Source organism: Chaetura pelagica, unplaced genomic scaffold, assembly GCF_000747805.2.
Source record: "Chaetura pelagica isolate M959 unplaced genomic scaffold, ChaPel_1.0 scaffold343, whole genome shotgun sequence".
Lineage (NCBI taxonomy): Eukaryota > Metazoa > Chordata > Aves > Apodiformes > Apodidae > Chaetura > Chaetura pelagica.
In genome coordinates, this window is record NW_009952873.1 from 215,618 (window position 1) to 235,178 (window position 19,561).

Sequence of the window (19,561 nt, forward strand, 5' to 3'; positions counted from 1 at the left end):
CCACTTCTGTTTAAAGTTACAGATACATGCTCCTACTTCCAAGGACAAAAAAAAAACCAAACCAAACAACCCAAAGTTGCAATTCAGCCCTGAGTGCACCTTCTGAATATTAAGGGCTCCTCTTTTTCTAAGTATGGTAATTATATTTCTTGTTCTAGACAATAATTAACTCTTATTTCCACCCATGGCAAACTTTTAGCAATTGCAGTTATTTTTCAGGCCAGTTGGTGGGAGTTTTTTTATATTGAAGTTAGTAGCTGCAATAAAGGCCTTTATAATTTTAATATTAAAATCAAAGCAAATCAAAGTATCTCTATTTACTTTGTGATGTATCCTTCTCTTCAAATATTTCAATTTGAGATTTCCTTCCCAATTTGCTCTATAGTTCGCAATTATGGAAACAAATTTTACCATTGACATTTATCATCTTTTTTAAAATTTATTTTTAATAAAATCCAAGTATCAGTGAACAATTCCTAACAGAGACTGGAACAAATTAACAGGAAAACTCATCTGAAGAACCCTGGATGTCAGATGAATCATATTTGTCAAAAAGTAGCAGGAAACTGGAGAAGAAAGTCAGAATCCAGGCCTCTTGACCTTCTTTTTTTTTTTCTTTTTTTCTTTAAGGAGACTTAATCCAAATTTTCTTAATTTGATGATGGCTGCAGGAACAGAAAAGCAACACCATGGAAGGAAGAGAGGAGTCCTAGGCTTCAAAGATGAGGCGGATAATTCTTCCCACGTTCAGTGGGAATGTTCAATCAAACCAGAGCAGAAAGCCTTGCTCTTTTCCAAGATAATGTTGGAATATGAGAATTTTCAGTATATTTGTTACCTAGTGGATTTAAAAGATGGAAACAGAATGCTTACAATTAAATCTCTCCTAGGGACCAGCACAGATCATGGAGCTTCAGCATTCTAGAACTGCAAGAAGGAACTATATCTATCACACAAACTTTTTTGGTGAAGGCTTCTTTTTGAGATTGAGGAGTGAAAAAATTTGCTAGACATGTACAAAATGGCAAATCTGAAGTTTAGTTCTCTCAAAAAAGGAGCCTGCTGTCCTACAGACATAATAGTTCCCACAAGCAATTCAGTGCCCACAAGCAACTCTAACATATTACAGCCTCTTCAGGGAAAACAAGAGGAACACATCAAATACTGAGACGTGGCTGAATGAACACCACATAGCAAAGACACTTTGGAGGAGAAAAATCCAATTTTGCTGAAGAATTGCCTTTTGTAAGCTTGAACCTGATTAAATCTCCCATCTACTATGAGGAAAAATTTCTGAGGAATTTTTCACATATAATTTGTGTGACCCAAGGTGAGCTGCTGCAACTCCAGAGAGAAGATGATTACTTTAAAAAAAGTACACATCAGCATTTTGCAGTAAGCTTTTTCAGAAACTAAAGAACTCAGGTCTCCTGCTAGGTCTAGTTTTACTTTTAAGCCTTAAACCTTTAAACATGACTAGAATACTGAGCAATAGTTGTGACTATTAGTGTGAGGGTGCTGGGGCCTGTCAAAGCATTTGTGACAGAAAAATGGTTATATTTATTTTCCAGGGTACTCTTAGATAGCTTGTGGCGAGTGACTATCAGAAGGCTAACTCTTTGTTTAAGAAGCGTAAGATAAGTAATGTTCAAGTCAAAAACCATCAAAGCATTTTCATTATCTTTCAAGTAGGAGTTTGCTGATTTTCAAGCTCAATATTTAAGTAAATAAAATCAAGACAAAATATACACAAATAATCTTGGTTTTTTCATTTCTAAATAGCTTTCACTTCAAATTTATCTTGCATAAACTTCATTGTAAATTATGGCTGCAAATGCTTACACTGTATTTAAAATGTGAATGTCCCAAAACATTTCTTCTGAAGCTGTGTTTTTTAATTTTTAACATTTTATTTATCAATTAAATAAAAAGCTGCATATACTCTACATGTGTACATATTATATTCATAAATGTTTGTGTCCATACATATGCATATTTTTATATGTGCATATACACCAATGACACACACTGCTTACATTTTACGAGTGAAAAAGTTTGTGATGATAGAATTTTTCACAGAAATACATTTCCAAATTTCAAGCTTTTCCACTCAAATGATGTATACTTTGCATCAAAGCTATTTGTGCAAAGCACTAGATGTCACTGACGTTTGCCATGTCATAGCTCAGATCAAAACTTCCCACAGTGGGTTTGGCAATGAAGTAAATAGAACAATTAAGTCTTCAGCAAATATAGGACAGACCACGTAGGGATATATTGTTCTCTTGCAAGTACTGAAAATTGGGTTTGCTCTACTTTACTTCCAAATTGCCTTTTACATTCTAAGCCGGGAAGGATTTACATTTACTCCCTTTAGATGAGGCAGTTTTTGGAGGCCTGCAGTTAGAAAATGCTGGATGTTTCCTTGACTCTGCCAAAACCTTTCACGCTCTTGTGGCAGAGAAGATGCTCAACAGCTTGGGCAGCAGGACCCTTGCTCTGTGTGGCACTGTACTCCTTTCTAAGATGATGTCAGCATCAGGGCTCACAGCTTGAGTTTTTCCCTGGCTTGCATCTCAGGCTCCTATTCTGGTTATGCCTTGGCTGAGCTTGGATGAATAGAGAGCAAATGCTGGCTGTACAGTCCCCAAGGCACCCCCTGCAGCCTGTGCATCCGCCAGGACTGCAAGCGTGGACAAGGGCTCTCTGTGACACCTCACACGCCACATGCTCTCTGAGTGCACAGTTATTATGAGGAGCTCTCTTCTCCTTTTGTTTTCTCCTGACAGCATGCCAAATCTTGTTCAAACTGAATTTAATGGCAAAAAAACTCCCTTTGATTTGCAAGGGAGCATAATCAAGTCTGTCTTTCAATGGGGGCTTTTCCAGATAGTTTTGGTCATACTGAAGTACTTTACTCTACTTGCAATTTAGGGACACTTCCTATTATCAGAGCAGGAAAAAAAAAGAATCTGACCATCTGAAACCACAGCAAGTAGGCCCTTTCTCCTCTTTCACTAAACATATGCTTAGATCACACTGACTTTTTGCAGACAGATAGTCTATTAGATAGGGATATTTCTAGCAAACCTGGATACGAAGAAGCACCAAAGCAGAAGTGTGACAACAGGACATACCTAGTCAAGACACTTGCTTGAGGAAACCGTTGCAAAAGCTGGCACTAAGGTCCATAGGATGCACATCCAAACATTTCAGGACATTAAATTCTGCTCTTACCTGCATAAGTTGCTGCTTCAGTTTCTGTATCTCTGATATGTTGAGCTCGCTGAAGAGGTCAGAGACGGGGTGCAGAGACTCCCCCTTCCTGCCCGTGGGAGTGCGGTAGTCACCGTTGAGCTTCACGAGAGGCCCGTGGATATGTCCGTTCATCTTGTCGTCATTGTTGGGCTCACCCCCATCCTCTGCAAACTTCAATCCATCTACTGCTATATTAATGTGGTTATTATACATACTATCATTGAGGTTTATATACTGGGAGAGTTCCTTCCTCAGATTGTTCTTTTGCTCTCTTTCATTTTTTAAAGTTTCCAGAGCTTCCTCCAGCTGATGCTCAGCAATCTCCTTCAGCCGGATGGCATCTTCTAGCTGACTGTTAAGCAACACTGTCTCCTCCTCAAATCGTTTAATCTCATGCTTTAAGCCTTCATATTCAACCTGAATTAGACAAGACAAGGAAGATTCATAATACTAAAACTTGAGTCATGAAAACCTGCCATTTATCAGCCTTATTGAAATAGGTGTTAAAGGAAATTCAGTTTGAAATACCAGACATTGCCTGCAGCTGCAAAGACCTGGCTGCACAGAAAATGCAAGTGGAGCTCACTCTGTTAAATACTCTACTGCTTGCTTTTTCAAGCATGTGAGAATCAATACATAAAACACCTTTTTCTGAGTAACTTATGACAATAAACAATATATTTAATTGAAAGAAGGCTGTTTAATAGCAGATATTCTGGTAACTATAGATTTATTATGAATTTCTATAAGCAATGTTGGTATATCATGGTATGTACAGATCACCGGTTAATACAGCCTGATCTATTAATTGCAGATATATTGAAAGATAACTTCTTATCTAAATTCTTACCAGATGTCAAGTCACTCAGGTATGGAAACTAGTCTAAAGTATCTGGTGTCTTAGTAGTGTTCAAGTATAAAAACTGTAGAAGAGCCTCAACATTTCTTTGTGTGATACAAACCTCTCCGTTATTCAGGAAGCATTTTAAAAATTAAACAACAAACTATTCATATGACCAGTTTAAACTCTAAGTTACCCCAAAATGTTATATTTTTAAACAATCAGATAAATGCAACAGAACACTGAAAGGGGGTGCCCAGAGATGTTATGGAGTCTTCTTCTCTGGAGACATTCAAAACCCATCTGAGTGTGCTCCTGTGTGGTCTACTGTGATCTGCTCTAGCAGAGGGGTTGGACTAGATCATCTTCAAAGGTCCCTTTGAGACCTGACCACTCTGTAACTCTGACCGTTTGACTTTGTAGTAAACAGCTTATCCAGCCAATCATTTCTTGCACTGTATGTTTGGGATACCATTCTGGATCCCTTGGCTGACAGTGCTGTCTGAAGCCCTTCCCCAAGTGACCTGGTGCAGCCTCACCAGGCTTGGAGGAACTCAGTGGTCCTTTTCCTTCTCAGAGGGCAGACTCCCTATCCCACACCCAGGTGTAGCATTTTATCAAGGTGTGTGGCAGTGTGGCCTGAGGAAAACAACAGCCTCCTCTCTCTTCTTTAAAAGCTCCCATGTTTATTTAGTCCTCTCTATTGCACCTAAAAAGAAGCAAAGCCTGGGTAACCATAATCTAGCTCAAAATCAACAATATCTAGATGGTGCAGCTGATCCTCGCTGCAAAACACCTTCCCTTGCTAGCTCTCCTTATCTTCCTTTCCACTGGTGGAAAATCCCACAGTAATGAAGAGCTTTGCTCCTAACGGTCTTGTCTGTGCTTGACCAATTCTCCTGGTAAAAATTCTGAAGTTTCAACTTTTAATTTAATTCTAATAATATTACTAATCTACCTTTTCATTTTTAAATGCAAAAAATTCCCAGTATTGGGTGAAATAATTTAATAGTTCTTTGAAAGGAATATAAATACTGCATTTCACGCTCCATAAACTTTTTATCAATCAAAGGCATTAATATGTATTATTGTCTGAAATGTTAAGGCATTGTCTAGAATATCTTTTATATGACACATATATTTAAACACACTATAATAAGGTTCTGTTGAAAATAGAAATAACAACCATTCCTATTCGAGCAGAACATTTATCAACCTGTCAAAAGTCTTTTTAATTTTTTCAAAAGGCAAATTTAAAAACCAAAGTACTAATTTTCAAAACCAGAGAATGGAAACATTTCAAGCAACAAAGTTAGTTCTAGAGTCATACTGGGAAATGTAAAATAGAAAAGGAATACCCATGATATTTTGAAATCTACAACTGGGAACTTGATATCTTTTCTGACTGGAGTGGTCCATCTGAAAAATTACTAAATCCCCTCAAATGGCTATGTTTATAACTGAAGGTCATGGAAAAAGAAACCTTTTAAAATTTTGAATCCATGTAAAAAGTGGTCTATATTATCCATATGGTTATGGTTGTCTCATGGATTCTTGTTTTAAAAGTTAAAAAAAATCCCAACCCAGATAATTACAGTTTAGCACTAAGATCTGGAACATATGGTTTTGGAAATCAAAATATTAAAGTGTAAAGTGCTATTGAATTTTTATCTTATATATTAAAACTACTTTAGGAATCAGAAGTACATGGATATGTGATGCAAAATGACTAATTTTTAAAGCCATTCAAAATGTTGCAATGCTTTTTCTCTCCACAGACAGCTGGCATTTTGTTTCATTAAGAAAAAAATATGGCAAATTTAAATGCTTGCAAACAGATTTTCTTTGGGGGGAAACTAGGACAGTCCATAAAGGGGTCTTTAATTTCCTGACAATGTGAGTGGTAAAAATCCATTCCTCAAAGGGGGGAATTTGCTGGCTTTGTAAATAACTCTGACACAAAAATGATCTGCTATAAATTCACTTTCAGGAGTATGAAAGTCTGGGTTATCTTCATAAATAAGGAAAAGATGTATCCATTTCTATTACCTGGGTATTCCCTGAGGCCCAGCCCTGTTCTTTTGAATGCTTCGATTGCATTTGTGCTAGAGCAGTAAAAGAGAGATGAAACAGTGCTGTGTTCTCCTGCAGGAATGAGGCCGCTTTGCTATGAGGCTGCGATTAAAGGCCACAAAAATTATTAAGAGGCCTGGAGCACCCCTCCTATTAAGACAGGCTGAGAGAGCTGGGTTTGTTCAGCCTGGAAAAGAGAAGGCTCCAAGGAGACCTTATAGTGGCCTTCTAGTACACGAAGGGGGCCTACAGGAAATCTGGGGAAGGACTGTCTTCAAGGGTGTGTAGTGATAGGAGAGGGGCAATAGTCTATAAACTAGAGCAGGGTACATTTAAATTAGACATTAGGAAGAAGTTCTTTACAGTGAGGGTGGTAAAGCACTGGAACAGGTTTCCCAGAGAGGTGGTGGATGCCCTATCCCTGGAAACACTTAAGGTCAGGCTTGACAAGGCTCTGAGCAACATGATCAAGTCAAAAAGGTCCCTGTGCACTGCAGGGGGGTCTGGACTAGATGACCTTTAAAGATTCCTTCCAACCCCACTCATTCTATGATTCTCTAATTAGGGAGAGTGACAGTCTTGGCTGTTTGATAAAAGCCCTAAGTGAACCAGGCAGTAGGTTAGGACATAAATGAGGGGCTGCAACACAGTGCTGTTACCATCTGTTAGCAGTTAAAGAAATGGTGTTATGGAGTGCCACGGGATGCTGGTCTGGACAGGCAGAAAGTGTTACATCATCCAACATGGATACCTGAATATTGATCACAGCAAGTCTTCTGACATGAGAACAAATCTCCTTTGTTCAATTTAAAGGACAGCTGTGTCATTGGGTGCCTTCTCAGCAGCAAAGGAAGCTGTTTTTTTTTAAGGGGGAGAAGAACAGACCCCACAACTGCTTGCATCTGGATGCAATGGGGCTGTTGTATATGACAGTTCCTTGGGCTGCATTCTGCACTGCAGTGAGAATTACAGTGTGTTGGGTGTGTCATCAGCTGCAAATCACTGCAATGAGGAAACCAAAAGATAAACTAGGACCATCTGACATCCCTTTGCTTATTTTTGAAGCTTGCTAAACTTGCAGGTTAGCATGGCTGAGAAGCAAGGAACATTGGTACAGGAAAACCTGAGGAGCAAGGGGAAAAAAGGAGAATAGGGAAAAGATTATTTCCTCTTTTCTCCAATTCAGAAGAGGAAAGGATATGCAGGAAAACAAACAAGAGGAAATGGAGGGCTGAACTGTACCTCTGGGCTCTGAGTTCAGTGTGCAGGGAGGGAGAGGAGGAAAAGCAGGAAGCTAAAAGATGTACTTCTTTCCCTTTTAATAATTCCTCTGCTATTATGAAGTTCTGCAATGAAATATTCCACCAGAATTTTCCTAAAAATGGGGTAAGGGCCTTACCATATGCAAAAAAAAATTGGCCAGTAGCACTGTTTCAGAATCAGTGTTCAGCAAAAATCCAATTGAGACAGATAGAGAGAGAGACAGACAGATAGATAATAAAATACATTTCTATTCAAGTGCTCTCTGGGATCAAATCACAGGAATTAGAGAAAACTACCATTTTTCAGCATAATGCCTTGAATATTTCAATTCTTACTTGGTTTTGTTTCAGTGTGGACACCAGTTTCTGTAAAGTGATATTTTCTTCTTCCAGCTCAGTGTAGTCCTGTAGGAGTCTGGCCTCTCGAAACTTGTACTCTCGAATTTCCTCTTTCATTCGTATCCTCTGTAGTTCCACCATTTCATTATTCTGGCGAGAGAAAAAGCGAGTACGTTACTATTCGTGCACAGTCACTTTGATAATGAATGCTGCCTTTAGAAAAGTCCAAACAAAAAAATAATCATCAAATAGAAATGATTTACCAGTGCAAATAAAAATAGCATGACTTTTTAATCTGGGGCCAAGTGGTAATTTCAGGTGTGTGAGCGCAATGCAGAAATGAGAATGTCTGATAAGGAAGATTGATTAAAACAATCGCAAGTTTAGATGCTTATTGAAATGGAAAACCTGGCAAGGCATCATAATCTCATTAGTTTTATTGCTCTACAATACAGTTGGATTTAAATAAAACTACCACCTGCTTTTCATCCAAGGATGCTTTCATAGAGAAAAGCCATGACTAACGGCATCTGTTCTGTAAAGACATCTGTTACCCAGCGAGGTGCACTCGCTTGGTTGTGTCTGCAGGCACAGGTAGGGGGGTGGGGAATCTGCTAGGCAGATGGTTGCAAAGCACACCTCAAAAACCTGACAAACCCATTGCTGTGCTAAGCAGGATTACAGCCAGCACTCTGAGAACACACAAAGTCGCCGCTTTATTTATCCCATTAGCACATACAGTTCCCACACAGCCTTACGAGAGACGTCATGAGGGATCAGTTTCACCAAAAATTGCTTCCATTAGATTTCAGCTCTGATTGAATTTTACATCAAGGATCAGGTTATCCTGGGATGACCCCGCTGATGTAACCCTGATGTAACTCACACTATGGGAAGATGGATTTAACACATAGCTGGAAGAGAACAGTGACCAACACAAACAGTAGGAGCAAGCTCCTCTTCTGCTTTGAAGAGAAGCCTGCATTTGCTTGATTAATAGGAATAGTCATAATTGGTCACATCTTCTCCTTGCCTGCAGGAGAAACCTGAGCATTGCCACAGCAGCTGATGGAGAGAAGCACTACAGCAACCTTAATTGATGGGGCAGGGCCCTGTCTCTGCTGCAGTGTCCAACCAGCACACCTGGGAAGCAGTAATGGGTTTCTGTCAAAGATTCCAGCATGGAGTGAGGGCAATCACTGTCCTGATAGCTACATGGAAAAATCAAATGTTAAAAAAAAAAAACAAGACAGCAGAAATTGTAGTCAGAGAACTCTAAATAGATCAATCTACCACTTGCTCTCTAGTACAGAACAGGTAAAACTACATGCTCTGAATTGAGGATAAACAAAACTTTGCTTGGCATCCCAGTTAAATAAACCATTACAAATCACTGGAAAGTAGGACTGAAGCATGAAAAAAAAAAAAAAGTTGATGCAAGAATCACAAAAGCACTTTTTAAAATAAAGCCTTTTTGTTAAAGGAAAATAAAAACCACCTTCCCCCTCCTCATAGCTACTTAAGAGGAAATAAAGACCCTATATAATTCCTTAAATTAAGGCAGGCCTTTGGTTTAAAAGATCCCTAGTAGCAGAAGAGTCACAGAGCACTAGATCAAAGTAACTTTACAAATATTACTTCATCCATCACTACCCAATAAACCTCTGAGTGAACTGGGAGAATGGCACAGCAGATGAATTCATGAGGTGAAGGCATTTTAAACCTCAGGGCCACCTTTGCATGTTTCGTTTCTGTCAGCACATTCTCAGCTGTGGAGTTTACTGATGCTTGCAAGGTGTGGGTGTACATTCCACTCTGAGGATGAATGTGGACAACACCAAATACATAACTCCACTCTGTCAAGTATAATTAAGCTACCCTGCAACTCTCCCACTGTATGGAAGATGATCAGCCCAGGGAATGAATAGCAACCAGCTAACACCCATCCAATGCACACAGTCACAGTGCTGTTGAAAGGAAGGCCTCTTCAAAAAGGGAGGAAGAAACAAGGTAACCAGAGATGGAAGAGGTGAGCAAAGAATTTTTACTGAATCCTGGTATATTATTTCCCTGAAAGAGCACAAAGCAAGCTACTTTGAAAAAGCCTCTCATATTAACTCTGTAAGGCCAGACTATTACTTTGTTCTTCCTATGGCTGTGAACAAACAGCAAACACGAGCTCTCACCTTGCTGGAGTGCAACACCATTTCTTTAAAAATACAGAAACCACATCCCTTAGCCACTTCTAGCTGCTTCTTCTCCTACATAATCTCAGAGGTATTAAAAGCACTGACAGCATTTTACCTCCTCCTCTTACAGACACAGCAAGTATCTCTGCAGACCAACCTCATGGCATTTGGCCAAGGAAGAAACAGCATGAAAAGGGAAGACTTGCCAGTGGGAGCATCCCATGCCTGCCACAGGGCTGCCTGCCATGCTTTCCGTGACCAGGGCCAAGGCCTCCACTGGAAGCAATCCTGCTGCTGTACCACAGGGGCAAGCAAAACAAACTTAGCACATTAGGGAATGTGGTATCACCTTTTCAAAATGAAGTAAAATGTGCATTTTGTCACTGCAAACACCCTGGCATTCTTCATCATGCTCCCACATCTCCCCTCCTATTTGCGAACATCTGCATGATGCTGGCAAACACCCATCTGCTAAGCACTCTAGTGCTTTCACTGCTTCCTATGAAAGGTGAGGCTGCCATGTTACAAGGAAAGAGTCTGGCATTATCTAGCTTTATGAGTGAGGCGTGCTGGAGGGTGGTTCTGTTTCCTTCATAGGAGATTGCTATGCATTTTGCGGAAGTGAACTAGTCTTCAACCTATTAAAAAAAATCAGCCTGTATTTTTATTACTGTCAGTAAGCAAGTTATATTCTTTTCATCAAATGCTCTGATTAAATACAGTATCTTCTCACAGCTCTCTCTTGTTATTTTGAACTACTTTAAATATGTATTTCTTAAACAGACAATATGCAGTAATAGATGATCCTAGAATCATAGGATGGTTTATGCTGGAAGGAACCTTAAAGATCATCTAGCTCCAACTCCCCTTCATTATGAGGGACACCTCCCACTAAACCAGGTTGCTCAAAAGGATAGACCTTGCTGTACAGATACAGCAGCAGAAAGACAAACTTTTTATTTGGCCATTGCATCTGTTCTTTTCTGAGGTGACTTGGACTGGTATGGGAACAGTATGAGAGCATCTAAAACAGAAGGCAGGAGTCTGTCAGCAGGGCAGTTATCTAAATGTGCCACTAGAGGACAATATAACCCAAATTATTAGCAAAATAATTTGTAATTAAGCATTACTGGTAATCAAGTGCTGAACATTAACCTTGCAGGATAGAGCAACTGAGCCAGATGTTTTTTTGCTAGGGCACTGTTTAAGGAGTTTCTCCATTTCCAGAGAGGATTCCCCTATGAACTAACTACTGGATCTGTAACAAACAAAAAAATCCAAGTAGTGGAGCTAACGATACACAAGCAATGTTCTAATGGCCATAAATTATTTTCAGTCCCAGTCACAAGCTGAACATGGTGCAATGATTTTAATGGATCGGTGCCAAATAAGAAGGAAAAGGCCTTTCTGTGAAACCATAGAAAACAACAGAGTCCTTGTCAGCATTGCATCTAATTATATGTGAGCACTAATTGTGGAAGATGTCAGCCACATAGCATGTCTAATGAACCTACCCATAATGGAACAGACCACAAGAAATGGAAAACAGAAGGCTCAGTTGAAGTGAAGTCTGTTCAGGTCACCTATCCGCTAATACGTAGATTTATTTTCAGACTTGCCATATATGAGAAATGAGAGACATCTCTAGGTTTTACAGGGGCACGGACCATTTCTGTATACCACAAACATCACTTCAGTCCTGACAGGCCTCTAAGCATCAGTGGAACATTAATATTAAACTTTTTTACTTCTTATAAAAATCAATGCAAAATATATGAGTATATTATTAATGTTTGATTCAGTGTAGACTTTTAAATTATGTGCTCCATATGCTACATATAGAGCATGTTGTATTGTGTTAGATACATTGTAATATATTGCGTAATATCAAATAATTGCAAGTGAAAAGTTACTTTCAAATGAAATAATAGAAATGTCTAATCTTGAAAACAATGAGAAAGGATTTTTAAAAAACACATTATTTCCCCGGGGTCATTTTTTTGTCAGAACATCCCCAGTGTTGCCTATGGAAGGCACCATTTAACAGCCTTGTGTCCTATCAATATACCTAACGAGAGCAAAGTGGGCAAAGGAGAGTGACCTGAAACTGGGTATTCTCATCTCCAAAGTAAGAAATTAACCCTGGTGGCTTTTGATTTCCTGACCTGTGGACACATAAACTGCACTTCTTGGAAATTAGTGGTGTTCTGAAGCCTTCGTTTTAAAGCCAATGCAGTTGCATGATTTTGGTTCTGCCCTATCTTGGAGTACATAAAGAACTTACTTTATTTCTGGCTTTTTGTCTACCAGTTTTTGTCCCAAACAAAGCTGGACAATTAGTGTTTTGGCTTTTCCCTAAATTATTTCCAAACAAATTTTCATGAAATATTCCAGGTCCTTACTGAAGTAAAACATGCTATTTTCACACTGCAAAACTGACTTATAATAAAAAATTAATGATATGCTGCAGACTACCCTGACTAAAGCACTACTTACCTCTTGGAAAATGCAAGCCATGGAATTATGCTGTGCTTAACTTTCTAATTTTCATAACTCATGAAATTTATATATTTCCAACTTAATGGCATTGTATTTTAGCTGATTCAGTATAAAATACTATTTCATCTGATGACAGTTTTATTGCACTGGCAGTAAATTAAATGCAATAGAAAGTTTATGCTCAACTAATATCCACAATCTCATGTGTTTGTTGACAAGTCTCACTGAAAATTTGTCTGTTTACACAGCAGAGGAAAATAAAATATGCATTTTTTATGAAAACCAGTAATAGGAATATCATAGAAAATACAATTTAAACTGGGTTTCAAATTTAATTACAAACACACTAACTTTACATAAGGAAGCACTACCAGCACAACTCTGCCCAAAAACAAGTTTGGGACTTCCTGCAGGATCATTCCATCACAAAATTAACCCCACCTTTAAATTATTTTGGCTTCTTCTTAAATATATTGTTTGTATCTACTTGGTGACATGCAAGTATAAATTCATGTCATATTAATGAGGAAAAAAGAACCAAATCCTAAGGTATCTTTGCTTCATTACTTTTAGAATACACAGATTTAACCTTAGAAACTCAAAGCCCAAATATATCTCCTCTTTAGAAGCCTAATGTGAATTATGGGTACATTTTTGTTTTCCTTAAACAATGGAAAATCTAATTCTGCATCACACAGATAATTTTTCTCAGCAGCACAATGTACCACGACACCAGAACACTACTGGAAATCCAGCCCTCTTCCTTTCTACTGATGAAAGAATCCAGAGAGGAAAATAATACAAGATAAAGACCCAGAAAGAGACTTGCCACACGAGGGAGGAGGTGGCCAGGGAGTACTGGCTGGTCTATAGAGAAACCCCAGCAGGTCCTGATTTTTTATTCTGAAGGGATAAGGGAGTTGAGAGAAGAGGGAATGAAAGGGGGAATAGAAGAATGAGGACTATTTTATTTTAGTTGTCATCAGCTGATTTAGGTCCCCAAAGAAAGTCCTCTAGACTTATAGTTTCCTTCTCTCATATGCAGGAATACTCACATGACATTTTCCATGTTTCCAGATATATTTAAAACCATAATGGGATTTTGTGGATGACTTAGTGTGACCTGGTCTGACCCTTTTGCAGAATTTGTAGCTCAGTCCTCCTGATGATTCATATGTGTAGATGCCCTAAACAGGGTTAAACAGGGATGGAGCATCTCTTGCAGAGACATTTTTGCTTCCCTTTCAGTACACAGATATCTCTATATCTCAAAATAAATTATTTGTTCCCTCATTGTTAAATGTCTGCATCCTCCTTTTTAATCTGAATTTATCTGATCTCATCCTTCAAAAAATTTAATTCAGGTGGCATTATTAGAATTCATTATATTGTATATGACCTAACCATCTGTACTGGTATAATACTACAAAACCAGAAACCACCATTTTTTGAAATTATGTGGAATTCTGACAGTCTTCAGTTTTTGACATATCAGATATTGTCTCAAAAGTAGTAAAAAAACCCAGACGTGCTACTGCCACAAGATATTTTTGAAAACACATCTGTAGAATAACCTAAGTACTTATAATCTTCCCCTTGCATGGTTTTACTTTTACAACGACAGTGCTAACCAAGGAAAGGATAAAAAAACCCATATATTTGTTAGTTATAGCATATTGAACACAAGCCAGATCAAGATTATGTATATTTCAAGTTCCTTCACCAGTAACAGCTCTTGGACACAGCATTTACAAGACATCTAATAATGTAATAATCTGAAATGTTCAATGCATTTAATTAGAATTGCAAAATCTAAATAAGTACAGTGAATTTCTAGCAAGGGCAATTAAATGGTCCATTTGTTTAGTTATCCCAGGGTTTGAAACCCATAATATTTAACATTGTAAATCCTGCCACATAAAAATCCCTACAAAATATCTGTTTTATGAACTTTCATATGTAAGCATACACAAAAAGATGAAACTAAGGAATGTTCTGCTGGTATTTAATTTTCCTACTGAGTATCGTGATCACATAATATAATGACTGCTATGTGAACTGATTTAAACTACAAATCTCAAACCATACATATTTATCTGAAAAGTAATTGTTTTATTTGACTGCATTTATAGCAATTATAACATTAGTATTAATACATTAATTATATAACAATTACATAATGACACGCTAATTATCATTAACATTAGCAGCCTGTAACAAGCACTGCTGTAACATGTCTAACTAATTCCTTCAAAGGAAGAGAAAGTTTACCAAACTACATGGTATTAAACCAGTGTGAGAGGAGATTCAGACTCCAGAGTTATAGCACAGTTTAGTTAATCTGATCCTTCTGCATATCTGCAGAATGATGTCATATATACGATCATTGCAAACAGCAAATATCAATTGGCTGCAAAAAGTCTTGCCATGAGAAGGACATTGTGGCGGTAATTTTGTTTAAACTCAAAACCCTGCGACTCATCTGTCTCCTGCAGCTTTAGTGGCATTAAATACCTCTAAGAAGTGGGAGGTTTTATTTCTAAATATCACACTGACTGGGGAAAAGAAAGTTGATGACACATCCATGCCTGGGAGTGGGCTGATAACATCTTGCAAATGCAGCACTCTCCATGAAGAGTCTTCCCACAATTCATTCAGGCCTATAATGGCCTTCAAGTTTATCCAGGTATTCATGAACAAAGCCAAGTCCTCCCAGGGGCCAGCCACAGCCCAAAGGCCAGTCCCACTCTGTCTAATAGAATCCCTAAATTGCTTTGTTTGGAAAAGACCTTTAAGATCGTAGAGTCCAACCATTAACCCAGCATTGCCAAGTCCACCACTAAACTATGTCCCTAAGCACCACACTGACATGTCTTTTAAATACCTCTAGGGATAGTGACTCAACCACTTCCCTAGGCAGCCTGTTCCAGTACCTGACTACCTTTTCAGTGAAGACTTTTTTCCTAATATCCAATCTAAACCTCTAATGGCACAATTTGAGCCTGTTTTCTCTTGTCCTATCACTTGTTGCTTGAGAGAAGAGACCGACTCCCAGTTCACTACAACCTCCTTTCAGGTAGTTGTAGAGAGCAATGACGTCTCCCCTCAGCCTCCCTGCCTCAAGGCTGAACAGCCCCAGTTCCCTCAGCCTCTCCTCATAAGACTTGTGCTCTAGACCCTTCATCTGCTTCCTCCATGCTGTGTTGCTGCTGCCATCTGCCCAATCCCACTGCTGAAGGAGCAGAACAGGCTTCCCCAGGACCTGCATGCTCTGGTTGCAGTGAAGAGCACAAGGCGGGATCATGCTGCCACAGATGGACAGGGCACTACCTTTTAACACCACACTTTAGCTGAATTATTTTGCCACATCTTCGTAATTCCTACTGCACTGAAGAGTGCCTGAGTGACAAGCAGTTGAGACTGTGCTCTCTGAAGCAGAGCTGTTGAGCCCACTCTGCGTCACTGATTGTCCCATGACTCGCTGGGTACTGTTATAAAGACACCAAACCCAAATTGCTCTTGCCAGATTAGCTGGGGGGGGAAGAAAAAAAAAAGGGGGGGGAAAGTGGGGGTGGTGTGTGTGTGTGTGCCCAGGGCATTTCGGACTGAATGGCAATTTATACTCTTTTTTTGCCTAATTACAAGGTTTAGGTTTCTATCGAGAATTTAAGAAATCAACAGCAGTGGTTCTACATGACAATGCCTGAAGGCAGGCTTTTTGATGGAGGATCCCCACAGGCCTTTTCAAGCTCATCAAGAAACCAAGAGTTGGTTTTAAAGCCTAACTGATCACTTGGGAGAGGCATCTGCCAGATATATGTATCTCTTTGAGAGGCCATCTGTCAGGTGCAGAGTGCCAAATTTCCTTCTAGATACAAAGGGGCACCACCAAACCAACAAAAGAGAAGTTGTGCTAACAGGGCGTGCATCTCTGATCAGTTTAAGCTCAGCAGTAACACAGCTGCTGCTCCCAGGCCTTGACCCTCCCTTGGGCCAGCACTACCATTGACATAATCAGCCAGAACAGCAGCAGCAAGCTACCCCAAAAAACCAAACAAATAAAAAGTTAGTTGTAATGGTATTTATACGCCTTGACACTGCTGACAGGGTGGACACACTGACATTGGTGCTAGCAGGAGGTAGGGAATAGGAACACATGCCATTTCTAGTTGGGATACGGTTGGTGCTCAGCAACAACTGTATGATCGATTCCAAGTACCAGAGATGGAAACCTAACCCCATAGATATAAACTGTAAAATACATATACCCTCTGGCAGGAATGTATTTTCATTATGCACATTAAAATGTTGAGGCGTATGTACAGTGAATTCCCAAGGGTGGAAAGGAGGAAAGAGAAAAGACACCAAGTGCCTAAGAAAGAAGGATAAGCTTGACTATTTTAGCATCCATTCTGCTTGGTTAGTATAGAAAAATATGGCTCTTCTTCTTGACTGCTTGCTTTTGCACTACTTTCTGCTGTGTTACTTTAACTTCTGATGTCAAGACAGTTTCAGAGCTCCCTGTGCTAACCCATCTCTGAGCGTGCCAGGCAGCAACTCCATTCTCCCATGTTCCAGGCACGGAGCTACACTCCTTGTAAGCTTTCCATTCCCCATGGCAACCGTCTCCCCTCCTTAGGACACGGAGCTATTTTAATTACAGCTCACTGCTAGCTCAGTCCTGCATTCCTTATACTCCTCATACCAGTAATCAAGCCGTGCTGTCAAGGGATGCACGTGCCGGGCCAGGGCTCTCTGCACTGTGTTACAATACTATCCAAGCTCTCTGTTCTGGGGTTTTTTTGTTGGTTTTTTTTTGTTTGTTTGTTTTTTCCAATTTGCACGCCAAACCAAACTTTGGTCTTGTAAATAGCAGCTAGATACTGTAATATCCATGTCTGTGAGCTGCAGGAGGACCATGCTGCAGCGCTGTTAGAGCTCAGGAAGCTGAGTGTGTCAACATGCAGACCCAGGGCTGGGCGGCAGTACTAATAAATCCAGTACTGGGGACAGTGCAGCTGAATTAGTAAGGGGCTGAGTTCAAACTAATCACATATGTAACTAATCCTGATCCTCAGCTAACAAAAGATCATAAAAATCATAGAAAAATGGATCTCAAAGGGACTCCATGGCAGAATCTAGTCCATTTGTCTCTCTCAAGACAGAAACAACTACATCTATGTCATTCTTGCTATCTGTCTAATCTCTCCTTAACGACTTCTAATGACAGATCCCATCACCTTTTCCAGAAATTTGTTTCCTTACTTCTTGTTTCCCTTTGTCATCAGAAACCTTTTTTGAATGTCCAATCTGAACATGAGACTTCCACCCTGCAAGAGGAAAAAAATGTTTCTTCTCCTACCCCTTTACAAAGAGGAAAATAATTACATTTATTTCTCTCTGTAGGAGTCTTCCATTTACCCACAGTACCCATCTTCAGCCATCTCTCTCTCCTCTGCAAATAGAAAAGCACATGAGATTTGAGGATCTCAGACAGCTACTACAGAGAGAACTCATTCGCTGTCCTTGCATGAAATACAGCAGAAATTCAGGGAGATGATGACAACAGCAACTAGAGATTGGGAGGAAAAGAATAGAAGACCCCAATTAACACTCCACATTCCCTCTAGTACCAGGTTCCTCACAGTGGATTGAGAGAGAAGAAATACATTGAAAGAAACAAAGAAGAAGCCATTCATACTTTCAGAAAGTAGTGTTAATAAATAGCTAAAGGATACAAAGAAACTATTCACAGGTCCAAATCTATTTCAGGGACATTCTCTATTGTGCTGCAGAGGAGCTGTGAAAGCTCAGCATCAAAGCAGCTCTGTAAGCCCATGCTCACAAAAGAACTTCCCTTGTCGAAATTGTTCTTGCAGATTGTCAGCTGCAAGGGTGTTTCAAAAGCTCTGTGAATCTGCACTCACCTCCCAATGACAATAGACTATTTCAAGTTCACCTTGAAAAATATCTATACTGTAAAAAAGGTTGCTAAGAAAGGAGGGGCAACAAGCAAGTTAAACTTCCATTATTATTATTCTTCTCCAGAAGGACAGAGGCATGGCATCTTTAAACAAACACATCTGTGCCACAAAATTCAAAGGTTATAATGCAGTCGATTCTGCCATTATTAAGAAACATATTTCCTCAAAGTCAGGACTAATTTCATTAATTAAAATCCATGTAACATTACCCATCTGCTACCAAAAGAAGCACAGCAGCATTCTGCAGCTGATTTGACCTTGTGCACAGAACCACCCCCACACACACTTACTCTTCTGTAGCATGAGTAGAAACATCAATTCAGAAACAGGAGTTGATTAAGAAGATGAAGATGGCTTGATAAATAATGCCTTTTTTTTTTTTTTCTTCATCAAAGACTTAGCATTTTTATTTTAGGTAATATATTTTAATGACTTGGGAGGCAAATATAGCCAAAGATAAGTACCTCATCTGTCAGTAAACTACATCCTCCGGGTTTGATTTTTACACATAATTTTTATTCATTACAGTGCCTACAGTGATTCATTAATACAAATGCCTATGTAGGAGATGTGATAAAGTAAACTGCACTACAGGTTACTTGAATTTATTGCTATGGACCGTGAAAATACCTGTATCACAAAGTATGTCTCTAACATTACAGTGCTCCTGACTGTTCAATATAATTTGGTTTGAAACCTCATCTTGGCTTTTACAATCTGCCATTTCCCTTGTTTATTTTAATACAGACTGCATATTTCACAGCTTTATTTTATATATATATTTCAGTCAACAGTAATAAGTTTTACATTGACACTTTTCTATTAAAAGGCTGAGCAAACAAGATACTCATTGCTCTGCACACAGCACAGAAACACAAATGTAATATATGCTATAAGAACAGAGCATGAGGGCTGACTATTAATGCCATAATCTCTGGGACAGTTACTCAAGCATGCTGCTCACAGCAGCAAAGCCTTAGACTTAAATTATCCTTCTGGAAATTGTATAAACACTAAATATTATTCAATGCCTGCAATGCATCAAAATAGGAAAAACAGCCATAAAGTGTCATATTTACTAAGGGAGTAAAATACCATTTAAGCTATGGCATTGTT

The 19,561-nt window shown here is 39.1% G+C and overlaps 1 protein-coding gene across 1 annotated transcript in view; it reads right to left on the reverse strand.

Annotated features, from left to right (window-relative positions):
- BICD1 (bicaudal D homolog 1 (Drosophila)) overlaps positions 1-19,561 on the reverse strand; it is a 99,281-nt gene that overhangs the window by 38,641 nt on the left and 41,079 nt on the right. The window contains exons 3-4 of the mRNA XM_009995213.1: positions 7,771-7,923; positions 3,238-3,675 (exon numbers count right to left, since the gene is read on the reverse strand). Coding sequence (XP_009993515.1) covers positions 3,238-3,675; positions 7,771-7,923 — 591 coding nt within the window. The remainder of the gene's footprint in view (positions 1-3,237; positions 3,676-7,770; positions 7,924-19,561) is intronic.